Genomic DNA, 23,481 nt, shown 5'->3' on the forward strand with positions numbered 1-23,481 from the left:
CGTGTGCTGCTCTGGTTCGCCAGAAGCGGCTTAGTCATGCTGGCCACATGACCCGGAAGCTGTCTGCAGACAAACGCCAGCTCCCTCAGCCAATAAAGCAAGATGAGCGCCGCAACCCCAGAGTCAGTCACGACTGGACCTAATGATCAGGGTCCCTTTACCTTTACTATGTATATGTGTATACATATACATATACATATACATATACATATACATATACATATACATATACATATACACATATACACATATACATATACAAATGAAATAAAGTAAAATAATATATATGTGTGTGTGTGTCTGTGTGTGCAGTGGTACCTTGGGTTAAGAACTTAATTCGTTCCGGTGGTCCATTCTTAACCTGAAACTGTTCTTAACCTGAGGTACCACTTTAGCTAATGGGGCCTCCTGGTGTCGTCGTGCCGCTGCTGCGCTATTTCTGTTCTCATCCTGAAGCAAAGTTCTTAACCCAAGGTACTATTTCTGGGTTAGCGGAGTCTGTAACCTGACACACACACACACACACACACACACACACACACACACACACACACACAGAGTGCTTTTTTTCTGGGGGGACGCAGGGGTATGCATACCCCTAAACATTTTGTGAATCTTTGTACTTTTGACCATTTACTGTAATTATTCCCGCGATTTGAATTATAAAATGGTGATTTTCTTGAGTCAAAATGAGAGTACCCCTAAAAAAATTTTTTTAGAAGAAAAGCACTGTATATTTTACAGGTTCCAAACTAAAGTCAAATTTTATTTTATTTTATTTCAAGAGCTGACCCTCCCTGACCCTTTATAGCAGTATCATAATCCTAGAATCGTAGAGTCGGAAGGGACCGCTAAGGATCATCTAGTCCAACCCCCTGCAATGCAGGAATATGCAGCTGCCCCATACGGGGATCGAACCTGCAACCTTGGCCTTATCAGCACCATACTCTAACCTGCTGAGCAATCCTGTGGGTGGAAGATACAATAATAGGAGGGCTGTCAGGGGTTTCTTTTGGTGGGGGAGAGGATGCACAACCCCGCTGGGAAAAAGCCCTGGTGATGTTTTTCTGGACCCCTCCCTCTCTCCCCTCTCCCAGGTGGGCTTCCGACACTTGAAGGACTACGTTGCCTATTTCTGGGCAAAGCAGGAAGACGCCGAAAGCAACGTTTACCAGGTATGGGAATACGAGATTTTTTTGGGGGGGGGGGTAACAGTAAACAATTTTGCATTATGATATCATGGGAGCATGTATTTAAAGTGCTCCATAATAGGACGTGTTGGATTATAGTAGTACCTTGGTTCTCAAATTTAATCTGTTCCGGAATTCCGTTTCAAAACCAAAGCGTTCCAAAACCAAGGCGCGCTTTCCCATAGAAAGAAATGCAAAATGGATGCATCTGTTCCAGACTTTTAAAAACAACCCCTAAAACAGCAATTTAACATCAATTTTACTATAATTGATCCATAAAATGGAAGCAATAATCAATGCACTGTGTACTACAAAATAAATAAGACAGTGTTGTAGAGGATAAAAAATTGCTTTTTTTCTTACCTGCACTGATGATAGTCTTTGTTTGGATGGGGGGCTTTTATCCATTTCCGCAGTCACACAATCAGTAGCTGAACTGGGTTGCACACAGTCACAAAAACAAATAAACCGAAAAAGGCTCAGAAACAAAAATGCAAAATAAATAGCAAAAACAAAAGCGCCAAACTTAATCCATTCAGGAAGTCGGTTTGACCTCCGAAATGTTCGAAAACCAAGGCACGGCTTCTGATTGGTGCAAGTACCCCAGAAACAATAGCATCATTTGAAAACCGGAACACTTACTTCTGGGTTTTTGCCGTTTGAAAACCAAGGTACCACTGTATGATATTCTTACTGATACCTATGTTATCATTTAGAGCAGGGTTTCTGAAACTTAGGCCTCCAGATTCTTTTTGGACCACAGTTCCCGTCATCCTTGACCACTGGTCCTGCTAGCTAGGGATGATGGGAGTTGTAGTCAAAAAATATCTGGAGACCCAAGTTTGGGAAACCGTGATTTAGAGTTTGTATGGCACATGCAAAGTGTATATTTATTATTGCATTAGACACCACCACCACTGGCTCTCTGCTGTTTAGGTTGGCATTTTGCTGCTCTTGACCACCCTTATAGCTGTCCCGTTTTCTCTTCCCAAATATTTAGTTACTGTTTCCAGAGGAGTCTCTACCCAAAGGGAAGGGCGACTATATCCTGGGTTACTACAGCAACAGTTACAGCTGTTTGGTGGGTGTGACAGAGCCCTTCCAGGTAAGCACAGAGACAGATGTGCAAGAGGTATGCTTATTTGACATTAAGCAGCAATGCGAGTTGGGGGGAAAGTGCTCTAGCTCAGTAGGGAGAACATCTGCTTTGCATGCAGAAGGTCACAGGTTCGATCCCTGACATCTCCAGGTAGGACTGGGAGAGACCCCTGTCAGAAATCCTGGAGAGCGACTGTGAGTCATTGTGTGGACAGTACCAAGCTGTAGGGGTGCCTACTTGAATAAAATATTGGTGGGCTCATGTAACCCCCCCCATATAAAGGTAAAGGCGACTATGGGGTTGCGGTGCTCCTCTCGCTTCCAGGCCGAGGGACCCGGCGTTTGTCCACAGACAGCTTTCCGGGTCATGTGGCCAGCATGATTAAACAGCTTCTGGCGCAACGGGACACCATGACAGAAACCAGAGTGCATGGAAATACTGGTTACCTTCCTGCCGCAGTGGTATCTGTTTATCTACTTGCACTGGTGTGCTTTTGAACTGCTAGGTTGGCAGGAGCTGGACAGAGCAGCGGGAGCTCACCCTGTTGCGGGGATTTGAACCGCTGACCTTCTGAACAGCAAGCCCAAGTGGCTTAGTGGTTTAGACCACAGTGCCACCTTTACCCCTTATAATCAATAACAAGACGTGCCCCCCCAAACCATTTGAATAGCAATGCTCATCAACTTGAGAAGGGGGCCTGGCAGTTGAAATATTTTATTTGGGGGGTGGGGCAGCTGAAGGGACCTTGGCCCCTAGGAATTGGCTCCTGTGCAGAGCTGGCTGGGCCCGGGGTCTGACTTGCTTTGAGGCAGGTTTCCTATGTTCCAGGAAATTATGAACTGGAAACTTCTTGGGATAACTTGCACAGGGTAATTTGCATTTATTGCCCTGTGGAGTGACCTAATTCAGTATGTGTGCTTTTGCTGGTGTTTAGTAAACCAAGCTTAAAAACTTTGAAATGGCTTGCTTCATTTTGCAAATTTCATAATGCATTTTTCTATGCACACTTTACACTATTAAATGCCTTTTTTTCTGTACACCTTACATCGCAAAATCTGGAGAAGAGCAGATTGTGAAGGTTGGCTGTGTTTTGATTTGCTTCTTGCTTCGCTAGGTGCAAATTAGATAGACTTGAAATTCTTCCCCTATCCCTCCTCTCAACCCGTCCAGCCCAAAATTTATCAGGTAGTGGGGAGCAGCTGGGCCCTGCCTTCCCAAGTCAATATTGACTCTCCTCTCTCTGTCTCCCTGCACACAGATTTCACTGCCCACCTTGGAGCAAGCCACCAGCCCCACTGACAGCTCCAGCAGCACCTCGGAAGAGGAGGACGACAGCACCCTGGTTCTGCTGGGCCCCAAATCCCGCAGCCCCAGCCCTGGGAAGATGAAGGGTCACCGCAGCCGCAGCCCCAGTTTGGCCAAGTTCCATGGACTCATCCTGCGCTCGTCGAGCCGGGACCATGCGGCCAGCCGCAGCCCCTCACCCCAGGGCCGCCGGGGCAGCAGCATCCTCAAGAGCGACATCCCCAGCATCCAGTTCTCCAAGGACAGCCCCCGCCAACGCTCCAAGTCGCGAGAGCCTGCCCAGAATGCAGAGAGCCTCGCCGGGCCTCGCCTCCAGAGCCCCTGGCGCTTTGACGAGAACCCCCTGGCCCGCACAGACCCCCGCAACCTGGGACTGCTGCCAGCTGTGCGCCTGGAAACCATCGATCAAGTCATGGGCCCCCGGCGAGAGAGTGCCGACCAGGGCCTGCCTCCCCGCAGGATGAGTCCCACTAGTCCAACCGTGGCCCTGGCCAACCTCTTCAGCACCTCCCCAAAGGAGGGGTTATCCCCAGACCACCAGGGTCCAAACCACCACAGCCGTGAGGCGGGACACTGAAAGGGACGCAGCCGGCCGCCATGAGCCCACTGTCCAACCATCCCGTGTAGTGAGCTTGCAGTGTTATCTGTGTCCTTTACCTGCCAGTTTTCTGCTCCGTGTGTGTCTTTCTCCCGGTGTGTGACACGAAGACCTGGGGAAGGGGGCTGCCACTTGTCAGGCCCCGTCTCCCGACTCGAGTATGCTTGACAATCAACTTCCTCCCTCCCTTTGCGTAGGGGGCTGAACATTGCGAGCGAAAAGCCCTCAGCCCCTTCAGCCTTTTCAGCCATAGAAACTCCCCACTCCTTGTTTGGGGGGGGAACCCATCCTTTGATGAGAACTCCCTTCCCCATTGAACATCCAGTTTGGTGTTGAGATGGAGCTCCACCCGCCTCTCCTAGCGCCATCTCTGTTCTTGTCCTGAGGCACGATGGTGGTGGAGGAAGAGGAAAGCCTGCTACTTGCAAACCGACGGGAGGACAATTGATCAGTACAGCGGAATGGGCAGCTGCAGAAAGAGGAGCGCATGCCAGAAGCTTGGCTGGGTACGGGATGAAGACACACTTTTGCTATCGGTTGCAAAAGCTCTGCTTGGCTGGACTCAATGGCTGCTGCAGGACCAGGACCAGCCTGCTTGCAGGAAGTTGCTGAGACCATAAGAGGTGAAATACGGAATGTGCAATATGATGGGGAATCAGAGTTCTTGGAGACAGGTGTGGGCCCCAGGTAGGAAGGAGAAAGCTACTGCTTCAGGTCCGGTTAGGGCCCAGCTGGTATCCCCCCCCGAAAGGCTTGGGGGGCCCCTGAGGAACTGGGGGAGAACTGGAAATGGCAGAAGGTTCTTGCTGGAGGGAAGGAGGTAGATGCAACCCAGCTGAGATCGTGGAGGTACAGGGGGGAGAGTTTGGGTTCCATTGCCTTACAAGGCGGGGGGGGGGGGGAGAGAACTTTGACCCAGGAAGCCGAAAAAGAAACGGGTGTGTGTGTGCGAGGGGGCAGTATGTGTGGCTAGGTTGTCGGGGCAACGTGACCAAGGTGCCTTGGAACCAGAAATGACGAAAGCTGCCTGGGGGGGTTGGGGAAAGGGGAGGGTGGGGGGGCTGGCCTCCCCCAAGACAGATCCATGACCTTCGCTGGGACGAGTTCAGAGTTGATGCAATCTGTCCTACCTCACTTTTCCCTTCCGCCTCCTTTCCAATAATAATAATAAAAATCATCTACAAACCAACTTACAGATGACTGCATTTGTGTCTCTCTCTCCCTGGCAGTGGCAAAGAACCCCGCCAACGTGGGATAGGATTTGTGTTCACACCTCTCCCCCTCAGCATTCGGGCATCTTTCCCCTTGCTAAGCAGAACCCAGGCATACAGAAAAAGCACTTTTATTCATTAGTACACTATTTACAGTAGCTGCAGCAAGAACCAACCCCCCTCCCAATAAATTATAAGCAAGGGTGTAGAGTTTGGGGTGCGTCCAGCTGCGAGTCGACAACGTCCTACAAAACACACGGCAAGAGCTTTCATAATAAATACACCGTTAAAGGAACGGGAGCAGGAAGAGCAGGAAGGAGCAGGAGGGGCTCATTTCTCCTTGGCGGGGGGAACCAGGGGTCCTCTCCCCTCCCACTTCCATTCCATTCCACAAAATCCAATGTTTCCCCCCCCCCCCCCGTGGGTCCTCAAAGGGGTTGGAACCGATGTGTTTGCTGAAGATGAGCAGAGTCTGTTCTCATGTCAAGACAGACCCACCCTCCGCAAAGAGAGCCCGTTTATGCCACCCCCCACAAGGCCATTTCTTGGCCTCTTCTGCACAAAGATGTGCTGATGGCGAGCACTGGTAAGCACCGATTTCTCAGCCTCCAGAGGGAAGCCTTTTCCCCTGCTGCGCTCAGCACGGCTGGGGGGCATCATATCCTCAGTGACATCAGCGGAAGTAGAGGCAGCCCCACGGTCAAGGCAGGGCAGTCCACTTCATGGGGGCCAAGCTCGGCTGCAACCCACTCTGGGGTCTTTCCCCCCACCCCATCAGTGTCCAAAGGAAAAAGACTGCCTGCGGCTCAATGGGGCCAGGTCTGGTGGGCGCCTTCACAGCAGCTGCATGCATTTATCAAACAGTCGGAGAGGCTGGCTGGGGGGCGCCCACTCCTGCCGTTTCACCTTGAGGCGGGAGCCCCCGTGCGTCCGCGCCAGCCGATTGGTGAGGTGCCGTGCCGGGGCCAGGACGGCTCTGCCCACATCAATGCAACTGCAAGAGGGCAAAGAAATAGGAACAGGTTAGCCCTCCCTGCCTCCGGGGAAACGGGGCAGGGAATTCTATTGTGGTTTTTTTTGCCAAGGGTTTTGGATAAAAACGCTCAAGAATGGGTCCGCCACTAGGAATGGGAACGGGAAGGACCCTGGTTTGAATCTCACCTCTGCCACACAGACTTTTGCTAGGCCGTTTCAGCAAAGTCTTAATTTCCTCAATTACTGTATTTTTCGCTCTATAAGACGCACTTTCCCCCTCCTAAAAAGTAAGGGGAAATGTGTGCGCGTCTTATGGAGCGAATGCAGGCTCTATGGCTTCAGTGAAAGCAACGCGAAGCCTCCGGAGCGCAGTGGGAGCTCCTGTTGTGCTCCGGAGGCTTCGCGTTGCTGTCGCTGAAGCCAAGACAGCCAGCAGGATCGCAGCGCTGCGATCCCGCTGGCTGTCCTGGCTTCTGGGATTCAGAATATAATTTTTCTTGTTTTCCTCTTCCAAAAACTAGGTGTGTCTTATAGACTACCTTGGTTCTCAAATGCCTTGGTACTCAAACAACTTGGAACCCAAACACTGCAAACCTGCAGCCAGTCGGAAGCCATGCCTTGGTTTCTGAACGTTTTGGAAGCTGAATGGACTTCCGGAACGGATTCTGTTCGACTTCCAAGGTACGACTGTACAACCATAAGGGCCGGTCAGGGACACTCATCCCATCTAGCTGCTGTAGCCTCTTAGGGAAGCAACATGCCTCGCGTTGGCCCTGCCTCCAGCCTCCCTTCCAGAAGCCCAAGCCCACCTTTTACTCAAACGCCGCCCAACGAACAGGCCACTCACTTGGATTGCTTGCCCTCTCCTTCCATGCAACCTGGAGGCCTCTGAAGGACGAAACATGAGGAGGAGACGTAGCCAGAGAGAACCTCCTCTTCCACCTCGTTGGGACCCTTCGTCCTCCGGAGGAACCGGGCCAGCCTGCAAGGAGAAAGAGGCTCAGAAACCAGAGACCTCCAGCCCACACCACCCCTCCGGTCAGGAAGCCGAGGGAAATTTAGCCCCGTGGCAGTCTGCCTTCCTTGCATGCAGGTTGTCCTGGGTTCAAGGGCCAGCGTCTCCAGGTATGTCTGCCTGAAACCCTGGAGAGCTGCTGTTGCTGCTGGTGAGTGTAGACCAGCCTTTCTCAACCTGTGGGTCCCCAGATGTTGTTGAACTACAACTCCCATCACCCCTTAGCTAGCAAGGCCAGAACTCAGGGATGATGGGAGTTGTAGTCCAACAACATCTGGAGACCCACAGGTTGAGAACCGCTGGTGTAGACAATACTGAACTAGTTGGACTAATGATCTGGCTTGGAATAGGGCAGCTTCCTATTTAATCTAGCTCTTTCCAGAACCATAAGGACTAAAATCCTACTTTGTTTTCAGGGGAAGGACTTCAGCTCAGTGGCAGAACATCTGTGTCAGGGACTGGGCAGAAGAGGAATGGTGGAGACCTCCTGCCCAGCCTGACCCTTCCAGAGAAGATGAAGGCAGTTCAGAATTACAACAGGGGTTTGAGGGAGGTCACAGCTCAGAGGAAGACAAAGGGGAAAGCTGGGAAATAATGGGAGAGGAGGAGGAAGAAGAAGCAGCACCAGAAGGGAGACAGCTGACGGACACAGTGTCTTTAGAAAGCATTCAAAAGCCCCCTCTCCCAGAAGCTGGCGAGCCTTGAAAGTAGGAGAGCAAAGGGCTCAGAAGCAAAGGGCTCTCAGTGCCACCTGTAGAAGAGATGTCAAATGAGGAAATGGGAGAAAAAGGGGGTAGATAGTCAATTGGGACAACGCCATTATCCCAAGAGGTTGCCTTCCCAAGCCTCTCTCTGTGAATATTGAATAAAAAGAAGATGGTAAGAACTTTTCCTTGTCTTATCCATTCCTGGCAACCTGCCGTGGGATTTGGGTTCCTTGTTACCATATTTTTCGCTCTATAGGACGCACCTAGTTTTAGAGGGGGAGAACAAGGGAAAAAAAATTCTCTCCTTCTCTGCGCAGTGCCCCTTCAGCGAAGTGGCAGGAGAAGCAGAGCCCCTTTCGTTTCTCCTCCTGCTTCGCTGAAGGGGCGCTGCGCAGAGAGGGAAAGCTGCGCAGTGCCTCTCCAGCGAAGCGAAGCCTGGAGAGCGAGAGGGGTCGGTGTGCTCCGACCCCTCTCGCTCTCCAAGCTTCAGCGAAAGCAACGCGAAGCCTCCGGAGCGCAGCGGGAGCGTTCCCACTGCGCTTCGGAGGCTTTGCGTTGCTTTCGCTGAAGCCATGGAGCCTGCATTCGCTCCATAAGACGCACATACATTTCCCCTTAAATTTTGGAGGGGGAAAAGTGCGTCTTATAGAGCGAAAAATACGTTACCTGAGAATATGCTTTGCTTGCTGAAGGTCCTAGGCTCAATCCCTGGGACTCTCTGCAGGTCAAGCAGCCTCTCTCCCACCTCCCACCCCTAGAGTCTCCCTCGCTGGAAGTCTTCGAGGGAAGGTTGGACCATCATCAGTTGAAAACGCCCCAAGAAGCGGGTTGAAATGGGTGTGGCCTACAAGACCTCGCCTCCTCCAAGTCTACAGGCTATGGTGCCTCCTTCCTAGCGGTTTCCTCCCCATCAGTTCAGCTGCTCAGCTCCAGGGATGGTGCAATTTGGATGGCGGGGGGAAGAAAACACCTGCACTTACCTGCGGGTGCAGTTGCAGTGGAAGAGGGTACGGGAGTCCACATTGTGCAGCTGGTATTTGACCTCGTTGGGCCCGATCCTGTACGGGCACTGGTCCAGGCGTCGGTAGCAGCTGCAGCTCCGTGACCGGGCTGGTGAGGCAAGTGGGAAGCAGTTAAAACCAGGAGGAGCCCACAATCCCAGAGGTAGTAGTCAAGCCCCTGCAGACCCTCCAAGTGTCCCTATTTTCCCAGGGACAGTCCCGGATTTACAGAAACCGTCCCGGTTTCTGATTTGATCCCGGAATGTCTCGCATTTCCTTAGGATGTCCCCATTTTCATCGGAGAAATACTGGAGGGTATGGAGTTGCGCAAGCCAAGGTGTCAAGTAACTAGACAACCTTTAGAAGACATCTGAATCTCTTGCAGCTTCGAGGTTAAATTCAATAGTGTAAATAAGTTTTGACAGATGTCATAACGGAATACTGAATGGTTTGGTTTATATAAAATATGCAAGGATTTATGTTATGCAAAATGAACCATGGAAACAGAAGAAAGGAAGTCATTGATATTTTAAGGTTGTTTAAATGGATGCTCCAAAATGTAAAAGAGAAAATTTAATAATTTTTTTTGGGGGGGGGGGGGGAATAGAAGACCGTTTATTTCTAACACAGTCAGGTGAGGGGGGGGACTCTCTCACGATCTGCTCTCTTGCTCCCCACCCTATTCCCAAATACCTCCACATTAGTAAAGGTACAGGTAAAGGGACCCCTGACCATTAGGTCCAGTCGTGGCCGACTCTGGGGTTGTGACGCTCATCTCGCTTTATTGGCCGAGGGAGCCGGCATACAGCTTCCGGGTCATGTGGCCAGCAGGACTAAGCCGCTTCTGGCAAACCAGAGCAGCGCATGGAAATGCCGTTTACCTTCCCGCCGGAGCGGTACCTATTTATCTACTTGCACTTTGACGTGCTTTCAAACTGCTAGGTTGGCAGGAGCAGGGACCAAGCAACGGGAGCTCACCCCGTCGCGGGGATTCGAACCGCTGACCTTCTGATTGGCAAGTCCTAGGCTCTGTGGTTTAACCCACAGCGCCACCTGCGTCCCTAAAAACCACCCCCTGGCAGAAAGCACAGACATAACCCCCCCAGCCATTTACTCACCTAGTTTACCTGGTTTACGAGTGCGGTTGTGTTTGCTGGCGTTAGACAACACTGCTTCCTGCCCTGCCTCGTTGGATAGCCTTGTGGCGATCGCACCAGTTTGCTGCACATCTGAATGTGCCGTCGTGTGAACGCCTCCTGACCTGAACAAGTCTGGTTTTGACGTAGTCCTGAGGGTGGGTGGCAAAGGCACTCTCTCCTTGTTCACAGAGACCGCTCCCGGACTGGTGCGTACTGGGAAGTGTGCGATCCTATCTGGCTTGGAGGTCAGGATTGGCTGAGTCACAGAACCCGAGGCGCCTGGGTGTTTCGGGTGCGGCCGCAGGCTTTCTGAGGCATCCTGTTCTGGATGTTTCCGGTGTTTCTGGTTCTTCTTCCAGCCGTGCTTCCTGCCCCTGCCCCAATGCCTTCTGGGTGGGGGTGGAGGCGTGGCAGGACTGGAGCTCTCGACGTATGGCAAGGCGGCATGGTACTGGCTCTGCTCCACCAAGCGAGCCAATGGCTTCAGGCCATACTCCTTGCACCTGGAAAGGCAAGGTGGGAAGAGGAGGAGTTAAGACCGGGTGTGACGTCTCGACTTTTAATCCCACTCCTGACACCAATGACGCGTGTGAATCCAAGCCAGCAACAGGCCTTTTAAATAATATACTGCTTCAGGCATTTTTGAAAATATATCCGTTATTAAAAGCTAAAAAGAAGATAAAGTCCCTACCAGAGAAGAATGGCAGATCAGGTTGATGGATTATGCCGAAATGGCTAAAATGACCGGAAGAATCAGAAATCAGGAAGAACAAATTGTATTAAGGAACGGGGAAAATTTTTAACGTATCTTGAAGACCATTGTAAAGAGTTAAAATTGTTAGTAGGACTGGAATATCACTTGTGGTTTAATGGTGAATTTTGGACACAATGGCAAGGGAAAAGATTTGGATTTTCATAAAAGATGCAGAAGGAAACGATTAACAATAGGATCCACAAAGGGGAGGAGGGAAGTCCAAGAGATTCCTTGGAATCTTTTTTTTATGTTGGATGTTGGATATGTGACTGTGAAATTTTAATCTGAAAAACCAGATACAGTGGCACCTTGGTTCTCAAACGCCGAAAACCTAGAAGAAAGTGTTCTGATTATCAAACGTCTTGTGCAGCCATCAGCTATTGTTTCCAGGGCACCTGCACCAAACAAAAGCTGCACCTTGGTTTTCGAACATTTTGGAAGTCAAATGGACTTCCGGAATCGATTAAGTTTGGCGCTTTTGTTTTTGAGGCTTTTTTGGTTAATTTGTTGTTGTGACTGTGTGGAACCCAGTTCAACTATTGATTGTGTGACTGCGTGGATAAAAGTGGATAAAAGCCCCCCATCCAAACAATGACTATCATCAGTGCAGCTAAGAAAAAAATAATAATTATAGTACAGTACATTGATTATTGGGACGCGGGTGGCGCTGTGGGTTAAACCACAGAGCCTAGAACTTGCTGATCAGAAGGTTGGCGGTTCGAATCCCCGCGACGGGGTGAGCTCCCGTTGCTCGGTCCCTGCTCCTGCCAACCTTGCAGTTCGAAAGCACATCAAAGTGCAAGTAGATAAATAGGTACCGCACTGGTGGGAAGGTAAACGGCGTTTCTGTGCACTGCTCTGGTTCGCCAGAAGCTGCTTAGTCATGCTGGCCACATGACCTGGAAGCTGTACACCGGCTTCCTTGGCCAATAAAGCGAGATGAGCGCCGCAACCCCAGAGTCAGCCACGACTGGACCTAATGGTCAGGGGTCCCTTTACCTTTACCTTTACATTGATTATTGCTTTCATTTTATGTATCAATGATCTCATTAGACAGTAAAATTGTTGTTAAATTGCTGTTTTAGTTTTTTTTTTTTAAAGTCTGGAATGGATTACAGTGGTACCTCAGGTTAAGAACTTAATTCGTTCTGGAGGTCTGTTCTTAACCTGAAGCATCGCTTTAGCTAATGGGGCCTCCTGCTGCCGCCACGCCGCCGCTGCATGATTTCTGTTCTCATCCTGAAGCAAAGGTACTATTTCTGGGTTAGCGGAGTCTGTAACCTGAAGCGTATGTAACCGGAGGTACCACTATAATTCATTTTGCATTACTTTCTATGGGAAAGCGCACCTTGGTTTTGGAACCCTTTGGTTTTGGAACAGACTTCCGGAACGGATTAAGTTTGAGAACCAAGGTACCACTGTAGATAGATAGATAGATGATAGATAGAAAGTAAAAAGGATATAAATACAAAGTTATAGATATATATCATTGTTCAGTGCACAGGGTAAAATAAGATGAGCGCCACCTAGAGGGAAAGCAAGCCCCCTACAGTCAGGGAAGACCAGAGAGAGCCAAATACTCACCCACCCCACCAATGCCATTCCAGGCATTGCTTAGAGTTCTCCAGGACAAAGCAGGGAATCTCCAGCAGGTTGAAGAAGCTGATGCCCACAAGGTTGGAGATGGTGTCGTTTTGATCCAACAGGCACTGCTTGAACCTGTCAATGGAAGCGGAGCGACCATCAGTGCTGGTTTATACAGGGCAACTGGCATGGGAGAGAGACAGGGATGCGGGTCCCTCCTTAGCCCTCCCCAAGTCCCTTCTGGGCAGGCTAGCCTGTCACACAGGACAACTTCAAAGCTTTCACTTTGTTATTATTACTGATATTTTATTGATCACATTCCACATATGGCCGAATTATTTTCTTATTTATAGAATATATGTTTAAAAACAATATGAAGTGGGCACCCATTGGAGGCTCATGCCCATTGGGCAGAAGGCAGGGAGTCCAGCAGTAGGGGGCGCCAGAACCAAAGGAAGGCAGAGCAAATTCATACTAGTTTTGCCCCGTCCTCCTCCATACAGAGTCTGGGCAGCGCTGATGAGATGCAGGAGAAAGCCGATAGGCAAAACCACCCCCTGGATTGGTTTGAGGTCAGAAGGGGGCTTGCCGAAGGCACAGTTCGATGGGATAGCACCCCCTTCACCCTAATGGACCAGCTATTCACCCAGCTGGGAAAGTCTGCTGGAGCAGAATATGTATCGAACCATTTACAATCATTCTGTGCGCTTCCTCCTCATTCAGAGGCAGTAAGGCTTCTGAATGCTAGAAACCGCAGGAGGGAAGGGAGCTCATGTGCAGAAGTCTTGCTTGAGAGTTTCCCAACATGCATCTGGCTGGCCACTGCGAGAAAGGGATGATGAATACACCATATTTTTCGTGTATACGACACCCCCATGTATAAGACGCCCCCTATTTTTGGGGAACTCAAAATTATTAAAATGCACTATCCGTGTATAAGACGCCCCCTTATTTTAAACTTCAAAAAATTAGGAAAAAATATACTCTTATACATGGAAAAGTACGGGTGTGTGTGTGTGTGTATTCTATTTTACAATTTAAAATACTCATCCATAAAATATCCATAAAATATCAGTGACTTCCCTTCTTCTCTTTCCATGGTTCATTTTGCATAACATAAACCCCTGCATACTTTACAAAAGCTATACCATTCAGTATTCCATTTTTGCATCCATCAAAACGTATTCACACTGTTGAATTTATCTTAATGCTGCCAGCATTTTCAGGTGTACACAGTTTTCTCCCATATATTCAATAAACATTTTCCAATCTTCTCTAAACGTATGTTCTTCTTGTTCTCTCATTCTATATATTACGTCTGCAAGCTGTGCGTATTCTGTCAGCTTAAGCTGCCATTTTTCATTAGTTGGGACCTCGCTCTTTTTCCATTTTTCGGCTAACAAAACACAGGCCACAGTAGTGGCATACATAACCTTTTTTGACACCTGGGAATTTCAGTCTGAATTATCCCCAACAAAAAGGACTCTGGGTTTTTTTTGTTTGGAAAAGTACTTTTAAAGGTTTTTTTCAATTCATTGTGGAGTATTTCCCAATACTCTTCTCCTTTTGCAGGTCCACCACATATGAAAGTACCCTTGACCTCTTTGCATCTCCAGCACTTACCTGATTCAGTCTTATAATACATCTTAGCAAGCCTACTCAGAGTTAAATACCATCCGTAAATCATTTTCAAGCAGTTCTCCTTCAAAGAATAACCTGCTGTAAACTTCAAATCGCTTTCCCAAAGTTTCCCAAAGAGGTTAAAAGCTATATTGTGCCTTCTATCTATTGCCCAGTGTGTCATGGAGGCTTCGACCAGCTCGTTTTTCATTTCCCTGCTCCAACCCAACTTTAAAAGGCCTCAAGCAGAGAGGTCTTGTCTGGGCTGATAAATCAAGTTCCATTTCAGTCTGTGCTGGAGACTGAACTGCAGGCCTTTGGAGCATGGTGCAAAATAGCTAAAGAAAGAAAAACCTCATGCAGGGTTAAAGATTTGGGGCTTCTGGCATCCGAAGTGAGAGCAGAGCCGGATTTAGGTTTGACGAGGCCCTAAGCTACTGAAGGTAATGGGGCCCTTTATATGTCCAGCTGTCCTTTGTCAACAACAAATTGTCACTGTTTTTTGTGTGGAATATACGCTATATGGTAATTTATGGACCTAATAGGTATCTAAAGACATTTGCACATGTTGCCATGGAACCAGTCCATGCAGAATGTAAAGGTAAAGGGACCCCAGACCGTTAGGTCCAGTTGTGGCCAACTCTGGGGTTGCGGCGCTCATCTCGCTTTATTGGCCAAGGGAGCTGGCGTACAGCTTCCGGGTCATGTGGCCAGCATGACTAAGCCCCTTATGATGAACCAGAGCAGCGCACGGAAACACCGTTTACCTTCCCGCCGGAGCAGTACCTATTTATCTACTTGCACTTTGATGTGCTTTCGAACTGCTAGGTTGGCAGGAGCAAGGACCGAGCAACAGGAGCTCACCCCGTCGCGGGGATTCGAACCGCCGACCTTCTGATTGGCAAGTCCTAGGCTCTGTGGTTCAACCCACAGCGCCACCCGTGACCCATGCAGAATGCAGGCACCCTATATATAGAAATGAGCAAACCAGTGATATTTTAGGGAGCAGGCTAGCAGGCGGGGCCCATTACTTACATCATAGGAGTCTACGCAACACAAAACACTGTTGCTGTATGTAGGTTTTATTTTATTTGTTGTTTATCTTACATTTTGGAAATGTACATCCAGTTTTTTCCCCTTTAAATTTTTTTGGGGCCCCCAAGAGAGTGGGGCCTTAAACTATAGCTTGTTCAGCTTATACGTAAATCCGGCACTGAGCGAGAGCCATGCTCTAGAGCAGCGCCACCCAATACTCACCGCTCATCACACTCGCAGTGAGATATTGTGTGCAGGCGGAAGTTGCGCATCCCGAATTTGTAGCCCAGCGCAGAGATCTGAGCTTCGCACATGTCGTGCTCCCGACAACACACGTCTGGGCCGTGGAAGACGCCTGCAAGAGAAAATGCAGAGATCAGGCTAAGGAAGGGTGTGAGAGCTCCAGAGCTTGTGGCCGAGTATGGGCTGGGTGTAGTGACCACAGGAGCAAGGAGACGCCCGGGGGAAGAAGATGCTCGCAACATTGATTCCTGATCATGCCACCCCCAACCGTATGATAGTGGGCTGCCGTTGGCTGCGGCTCATGGGAGTTGTAGTCCACCCAAAGGCACCCGATTGTCAAAGGCTGCTCTAGTGATCAGGGGTGCATCCACAGAACAAATGCAGAGAGCTTGTCTACTCAGAGTAGATGCCACCGTGCTTGAAGCAACAGTGACTTCTGCAGCAGCTACATGTCTAGGGTGGGTAAAATATCATCCAAAACCAGTTTGAAGTCCATCTTGTGATACTGGTTTCATATTTTTTTGACCTGGCAATATGTCATGAATCATGATATGTGTGTGTGCTATGCAAAAATCACAATGTGCAGAAAAACCACGAAGCCAGCCAATCACAATGTTTAGCTGGTGATACATCACGATGTTGTAAACCATATATTGCCCCTGACGGCAGAGTAGAAGAGGAAAATAAGGAGTTAATCTGGACAGGAAACAACCCTTGTTTGTTGGCACTGAATGAGCAAAGAGTCCATTGTACTTGCGCGCATCAAGGATTTTTACACCTTAATTGGAAACTATTGGAAACTGACAAAGCTACCACGGAAGCCCTCTACACTACCCTGGAGGGTTGTCTCTCAGCTGATTGCACCTTCTTTCCCATCCGGTTCTGTCTGTGCTGCCCACTTGCTAAATGACATCATACCGGTTTGCTTAACAAGATGCTGCAATACTATACAGACAACTGTGTTCCTAAACTGATCGTCCCCGCTCCCAAATGCTGGAGGCAATCTTTAATCTCACCGGAGCACCAGGAATCTCAAATACAAACACGTTTCTAGTCTTCATGGCTGCAAAAATCACTCTGGAGATGGAAGGGTAAAAGGACAGCACACAAATTCCTTGGACGCTAAGCCCGGAATCACAGTATTGCAGCTCACAAATACTGCATTTGGGGTGCATTATTGCTGCATTTAGGGACGCGGGTGGTGCTGTGGGTTAAACCACAGAGCCTAGGGCTTGCCAATCAGAAGGTCAGCGGTTCAAATCCCCGCGACGGGGTGAGCTCCCATTGCTCAGTCCCTGCTCCTGCCAACCTAGCAGTTCGAAAGCACGTCAAAGTGCAAGTAGATAAATAGGTACCGCTCTGGCGGGAAGGTAAACGGTGTTTCCGTGCGCTGCTCTGGTTCATCATAAGGGGCTTAGTCATGCTGGCCACATGACCTGGAAGCTGTATGCCGGCTCCCTCGGCCAATAAAGTGAGATGAGCGCCACAACCCCAGAGTCGGTCACGACTGGACCTAATGGTCAGGGGTCCCTTTACCTTTACTTTATTGCTGCATTTGGGGCTGAACGAACTACAGTGCCATCTAACAGGATTTTTGAATTTGGTGGGAGGGAGCACTCTTCATTTGATGAACCCAAGGGCATTTGAACTGTCCTCCCTCCGTGTACCCGCTGCTCACCCCACCACCAAGACGACTTGCAATGCCCGCCCCCCAATCATGGCTCTGGAGTAGCAGCAATTAAAAAAACGGAGAAACGGCGATACCACCACTGCCCCCTTGTGGTCTCGGATGTGCGCACTGTGGCACATGAGAAGCAACAGTTCTGCTCTTTCGACAGTGGAAAGAGGTTTTGCCAAAGGATCCTTATGAAATGTATTTGATTTACTGTATACCCAGCCCTTCTTCCCAAACAAGTCCCAGATGGCAAACATCAAAAGTGATGAAGCAATAAAGGCATTGTCAACTAAACCGGGCGTTAGGCAACATAGTTGTTATCTATGTTAACATTAACTTTTGGTACCCAAAAATCTGAAAGACATGATGGTGCAATGAAATCCAGGTCCTGGATGAACTCAGATGTGCATCAGAGGCGGTGGCTCAAGAGAAGATCTCTGGTGGCTCAGTGGCAGAGTCCCTGCTTTGCATGCTGAAGGTCACAGGTTCAATCCCCAGTATCTCCAGATAGGAGTGGGAGAAGACAGACCTGGAAGAGCTACTGCTAGTATAGTCTAGTCTAGTCTAGTATAATCTGACTCCAGATAAGGCAGCTTCCTAGGTTCCATTTTTGGCTTCTCCCCACACTGGATGAATAGCAGGTGCATTAGGGAAAATGGGGCACTGCCCCATCAGTCTGGCCCCTGTCGCCCCCCTCACCTGCCTGCCTTTGGACTTTCAGCTGTTCCAGGGGGTGGCCCTGCCTCCCAGCTTCCTCCTCTCAATATTGCCCTCCCAGAGCTCAGCGAGGAGGAGGAGGGCAGAAAGAAAGCTAGAATTAAGTTGGCCCTGCAGGTCATTAACTCTGGCTCCCCCTACTATTGGCCTCCTGCGCCATCACAAACAGGGTGGAGGCAAATAGTAGGGGGAGTCAGAGTTAATGACCTGCAGGGACCTGCCCTAAAACTAATTTTGCAGCCCATCCTTTCCGAAGCCATCTAAACTTATGCGACACCAGCCACATCTAGTGGCAGTGAGTTCTGCAAGTCAGTCGTGCGTTGTATGAAAGTTGCCTAGTGCCTGAATAATTGCTCATATGCCCCCAATCCCGCATGAGCTGCACAGAATAGTTTCATATTATAGAAGAATAGCCTTTTAAAAGAAGAAGAGGAAGAAGAAGCTATAAGCACAATAACTGATCAGCCTCCAGAATCAGCCTTCCAGCTTCAAAGCTACAGTTGTTTTGTCTGGAGACAGCGCCTGTTCCTTCTTCCAAAGAAATCTCCCGGTTGGCGTCACTGACTCAGCAGGATAGGAGCAACGCTCTGCACATGCTCAGAAACTCTTTCTTAGTTCTCCACGTTCCAGGACCGTTTTGAAATCAGCTGCTCTTGCGGTCAAAGGAGCCAACTCCTATGATTGTAGGAGCTTTGACCCCCCCAATAAAATATTTGAGGGGGCCGGACCCCGATAAAGTTGATGGGCATTCCCATTCAAATTGTGCGTGTGCGCACTGCGTCATGTGATCGATTATGCGGGGTGGGGCTTACCCCACAATATTTTTTTTCCAAGTTGGCACCCCTGTACCCATCCGACGCCAGCCAAAACTGAATCCATCCCATTTCCATCACACGAACACCACCGCCGCCCTCGCCCCGCTTCCAACTATCCTTACCCAGTTCGGTGAAGTTCCCTGCCGAGTCGCCAGCTCCGCACCAAAGCGTCCCGGGCATCGTCCAACCCCTCCGGACCCGCTTGTGCCCCCGATCCTCCAATACCCCCCGACGGCCAGCTCTGGTCTCCCCCGGAGGCGCCCTGCAGGAATCTTTCTGCGCGTCCAAGGCGGCGAGCCGTAGCTGCAGCTCCGGCCCCCAGTAGAAGCGCATCAAAGGGCTGCCGTGGGGGGTCCCTGGGACGCCGCTCCTTCGACGGCTCCCGGGCCCCATCGGCGGAGGAGGCGCGCACAGCTCCGCGTAGCGGCTGATAAGGGACGGCTCCGCCCTCCAAGCGCAGCCCTGAAGGCGCCCCCGGGAGTCCCACGCGCTTTGGACCAGCGCGGGCGGGAGCCCGTCGGGGCGCCGCCACAAGAAGCTCAGGAACCGGGAGCGGCCGTCGCCGTCGGGGGCGACGGTGTGGCAGAAGGTGTTGGCTTTGTTCCAGGAGCCCAGGGTGCCCGGAGGCAGCGTGAAGGCGAGGGCCAGCAGGGAGGCCAAGAGGGGCCGCAGGGACGTCATGGGAGCCTACAAACACCTTCCTTCCCCGACGGCTGGCTGGTTAGTTAGTTCGTATTGCCGGCGCACGCTCTCCTCGCCTCCTTCGGAAGCCGGCCGCTGAATGAATGAACCGCTCCCTCCCACCGCCGCGGGTTTTCACAAGAAGAGAACTCGGCCGCTCATTGGACGGCTCTGGGCAACCCCCCCTCCTCCCGCAGCCGCGCCCCTCCGCTGTGACTCATTCAAACTCGCGGATTAGGTTCGAATAGAGCGCTCTGACGCAGGGGGAGGGATGGGCGTGGGAAAACCACCTGCGGAGGGCACGCCCACTTAGAGTAGGCGCCCCCCCCCCAAGAAGACAGCCCGCTGGATCAGTTGTTGTTGTTTAGTCGTTTAGTCGTGTCCGACTCTTCGTGACCCAATGGACCAGAGTACGCCAGGCACTCCTGTCTTCATCCAGCCCAGCCTTTCGCATGATGAATTCTGCATATAAGTTAAACAAGCAGGGAGACAATATACAGCCTTGTCGTACTCCTTTCCCAATTCTGAACCAATCAGTTGTTCCATATCCAGTTCTAATTGTAGCTTCTTGTCCCACATAGAGATTTCTCAGGAGACAGATGAGGTGATCAGGCACTCCCATTTCTTTAAGAACTTGCCATAGTTTGCTGTGGTCGACACAGTCAAAGGCTTTTGCATAGTCAATGAAGCAGAAGTAGATGTCTTTCTGGAACTCTCTAGCTTTCTCCATAATCCAGCGCATGTTTGCAATTTGGTCTCTGGTTTCCCTGCCTCTTCTAAATCCAGCTTGCACTTGTGTGGCCCAAATAGCAGGGGTGAAACTAGGTTTTATTTCACCCGGATCAAAGACTCACTTTGGCACATCCCCACACTCATTTGTGTGCACACTCACTCACACACACACACACGGAGAGGGAGAGGCTGGGAGCCTCAATGGTGCCCCTTGAGATAAAACCATTGCCGGATCAGACCCTCTGGACCCTTCTAGCCCACAGTCAGATACTGTGGAGATGCTTCCAGGCAGACATTTGGGACCACAACCCTCTGTCTCCTGCATCTGGTACTCAGAGGTAGACTGCGCTTTAGCAGAGAGGCTCCATTCCGCCTCCTTATATTGGATATTGGAACTGTCTTGCTGGGTCACACTGGTTGTAAGTAAGGAGACAGCAGCGGCAACTGAGGTTGGTGGTAGTGTCCCACTTTTTCCAGTAAATTTTCTTCCATTTGGGCTCAATATATGATTGCCGTGATCCAGCAATGCAGATCTTATGAGCCCTGATGGTTTGGGGCAGAATCTCCGTGTTCAGGAGCTCTCAGTACCAAGTGGATGGGCAACTGTGCATGTCCCATTAGCAAGTGTCCCAGAAGCACCTGAGAGACTGGAAGCAGTTTGTGCTATAAACCACTCTGCGGTTTTAGCAGATGAAGTGTGTGTGTGTTGGGGGGGGGGTATAAGTAATGAGGCAGTGTGGTGCACTGGTTAAAGTGGTCAGACTAGGACCTGGGTTCAAATCTCCACGCAGCCATTTGAAGCTCACTGGGTAACAATGGAGCAGCCTCTCAGCCCAGCCTGCCTCACAGGGTTGTTGTGGGGTTTAAATGACAAGAGGGGAGAACTGTGTGGGAAAAAGTGGAATACAAATGCAATCAGTCAATAGTAGCTAAACAGCTAGTGTGAATTATCACAAAGGTATTCCATTTAAACAAATATAATAAAATAAACATCCTGGTTTCCATCAATGGGCTCCTTAATTCAATCAATGGGCAGGGTATAAATAATAAAATTATTGTTATAACTCCCCCTCCAACATTTTTTGATGGAAAAAGGGATGTTCTAAATAATAATAATAATAATAATAATAATAATAATAATAATATTCTGCCCATCAGACTAGGTTGCCCAGCCACTCTAGGTGGCTTCCAACATATAAAAAAACCAACACAACACAACATTAAACATTTAAAACCTTCCCTATACAGGGCTGCCTTCCAATGTCTTCTAAAAGCTGTATCTCCTTGGCTCAGGGGCCACATAACTCCATACTCTCCAATGAAAATAGGGACATCCTACCACACCCTCCAACATTTCTCTGATGAAATTAGGGACAGCCCAAGGAAAAGTGACGCGGGAGGCACTGTGGGTTAAACCACAGAGCCTAGGGCTTGCCAATCAGAAGGTCGGTGGTTCGAATCCCCGCGACAGGGTGAGCTACTGTTGCTCTGTCCCTGCTCCTGCCAACCTAGCAGTTTGAAAGCACGTCAAAGTGCAAGTAGATAAATAGGTACCGCTCCAGCAGGAAGGTAAACGACGTTTCCGTGCGCTGCTCTGGTTTGCCAGAATCAGCTTAGTCATGCTGGCCAAATGACCCGGAAGCTGCACGCCGGCTCCCTCGGCATATAAAGCGAGCACCGCAACCCCAGAGTCGGCCACGACTGGATCTAATGGTTAGGGGTCCCTTTACCTTTCCTTTAAGGAAAAGTGGGATCCAATTAAAAACTGGGACGGCTTCTGCAAATCCAGGACTGTCCCCAGAAAATAGGGACACTTGGAGGGTCTGTTTTTTTTATTATTTGCTAGCCCGAAACCTCATCCAGGGCCTATTTGTCACAGCAAACTTCTCTCACAAAAAACAGCAGCAATAAAACTTCCCCTTCCATCAGTGCTAACAAGGAGTGGTGGAGGATTATTTCTTCAAAAAAATAACATTTAAAATTGCTTCGAAGTTTGCTAAGAAGTCAAGAGGCATCATCTGAAGTCTCCAGGGAAGTGAAACGATCTCTCTTTCCCAAGGCAGCTGCTACCTCCATCTGCCACCCAGCCCAGAGCTCCAGATTTGGTTGCCTTCCAGCTTTCTTCTGGCACAGAACAGGCCACCTGTGACTCATCCTCATCATCCGATGGTGATGCTTGGGAAAGAACATGCCCTCCTCACCGCATGGAGGCAGGCAGAGCAGCAGGTCCAAAACGAAGGGGGAAATCCTGTGTGGCAGAGGAACATAGAAAGTTGCCTTATGCTGACTGCTACCTGCACTGACTGGCAGCAGATCCCCAGGATTTCAGGCATGGTTCTCTCTTGGTCCTCCCGGGAGATGCTGGGCATTGTGCAAGACATTCTGCTGAACCACTAAGCCACAGCCCTTTCCCAAAGCCTTCTCATGCTCCAGGGGAGAGCATCAGCATAACGAGCAGAAAAACCACAGAAGCCTTTCCAAATGAAACCATGGACATATGTTCTGGGAGGAACAGGGATATGTGCCTATCTGATGGGAAAGGATCACTGCTACTCAGCTAAGCCAAGATTGGGGCAGAGAGAGAGGTCATAGCAGGACACTTTTCATGCAGAAGGTCTTACGTTTGATGCCCGTCATTCTCATGTTCCAGCAGCGCTGGTAATATGTCAGGCACGTGGGCATAGCCAGGGGGGCAGGGGGTGGGGGCAGCTGCCCTCCTCATAAATCAAGTAAATAAATGGCAATACTTAAGTAAAAGTAGAAATAACCAGAAATCGGAATGCTCTCTGGGCTCACGTGGGTGATGTTGTGGAGCATTCTAAGTGACACAGTTGGCAACCTGGCTGAGCGATAGCGAAAAGCAGTTAAAAGAGCTGAACATAAGCAGATCTGGTAAAAGAGGTGGAGGGTTTTTTTTTTTTACCTACCACAAAAAGGGCTCTCCTCATCTGTCTTGCTCAGCCATGCGCCACTTGTACCATAGAGCGGTCATTCAGTACCTTGCGGAGAATAAAGATCTAGCTACGTTTGGTGATGACGGGAGCATCTCAAGGGGCTATTCCTGCTGAGTGCGTACAGAAAAACTGCATTGGGGGGAAAAGAAGGAGGGAGTTGAGAAGGAAATGCTGGAAACGTTTTCAGCAAATCCAAGAAAACTTGCTTTAGTTTAGATTTTTTTAAAAAACCCCACGATGAAAAAAGGCGTGTTCTTTGTAATTTTGCAAAATATACTCGTTAAATGCATGAAAGGTACTCCCTGATTTATTTATTTATTTATTATTATTATTATTATTATTATTATTATTATTATTATTATTTACCATCCCAATTTTCAAATGCTGGAAGATTTGGACAGATTCCCCCCTCCCCGAACACTTGGGGTCAA

General features: G+C 49.6%; 2 protein-coding genes across 4 annotated transcripts in view; one reads left to right on the forward strand and one right to left on the reverse strand.

Annotated features, from left to right (window-relative positions):
* The window catches only part of INPP5J (inositol polyphosphate-5-phosphatase J), a gene marked incomplete at its 5' end in the record, with an annotated part of 37,532 nt that extends 32,151 nt beyond the window's left edge, over window positions 1-5,381 (forward strand). For all 3 annotated transcript variants that reach the window (XM_083589943.1, XM_083589945.1, XM_083589944.1), the window contains 3 exons: window positions 1,098-1,175; window positions 2,191-2,295; window positions 3,548-5,381. In XM_083589943.1, the coding sequence (XP_083446069.1) occupies window positions 1,098-1,175; window positions 2,191-2,295; window positions 3,548-4,171 (807 nt within the window). In that variant the 3' untranslated portion in view covers window positions 4,172-5,381. The remainder of the gene's footprint in view (window positions 1-1,097; window positions 1,176-2,190; window positions 2,296-3,547) is intronic.
* Window positions 5,382-5,518: 137 nt separating this feature from the next.
* On the reverse strand, window positions 5,519-19,475 carry PLA2G3 (phospholipase A2 group III). The gene is made up of 7 exons (XM_083590238.1): window positions 18,806-19,475; window positions 15,456-15,588; window positions 12,579-12,713; window positions 10,220-10,743; window positions 9,081-9,210; window positions 7,226-7,360; window positions 5,519-6,397 (listed from the first exon to the last, which is right to left on the reverse strand). Exons 1-7 carry the CDS (start codon window positions 19,362-19,364, stop codon window positions 6,238-6,240), a joined length of 1,776 nt encoding a protein of 591 aa, XP_083446364.1. The 5' UTR covers window positions 19,365-19,475; the 3' UTR covers window positions 5,519-6,237.
* Window positions 19,476-23,481: the final 4,006 nt, after the last annotated feature.

The sequence above is a fragment of the Podarcis filfolensis genome (genome assembly GCF_964270895.1).
Source record: "Podarcis filfolensis genome assembly, chromosome: 16".
Lineage (NCBI taxonomy): Eukaryota > Metazoa > Chordata > Lepidosauria > Squamata > Lacertidae > Podarcis > Podarcis filfolensis.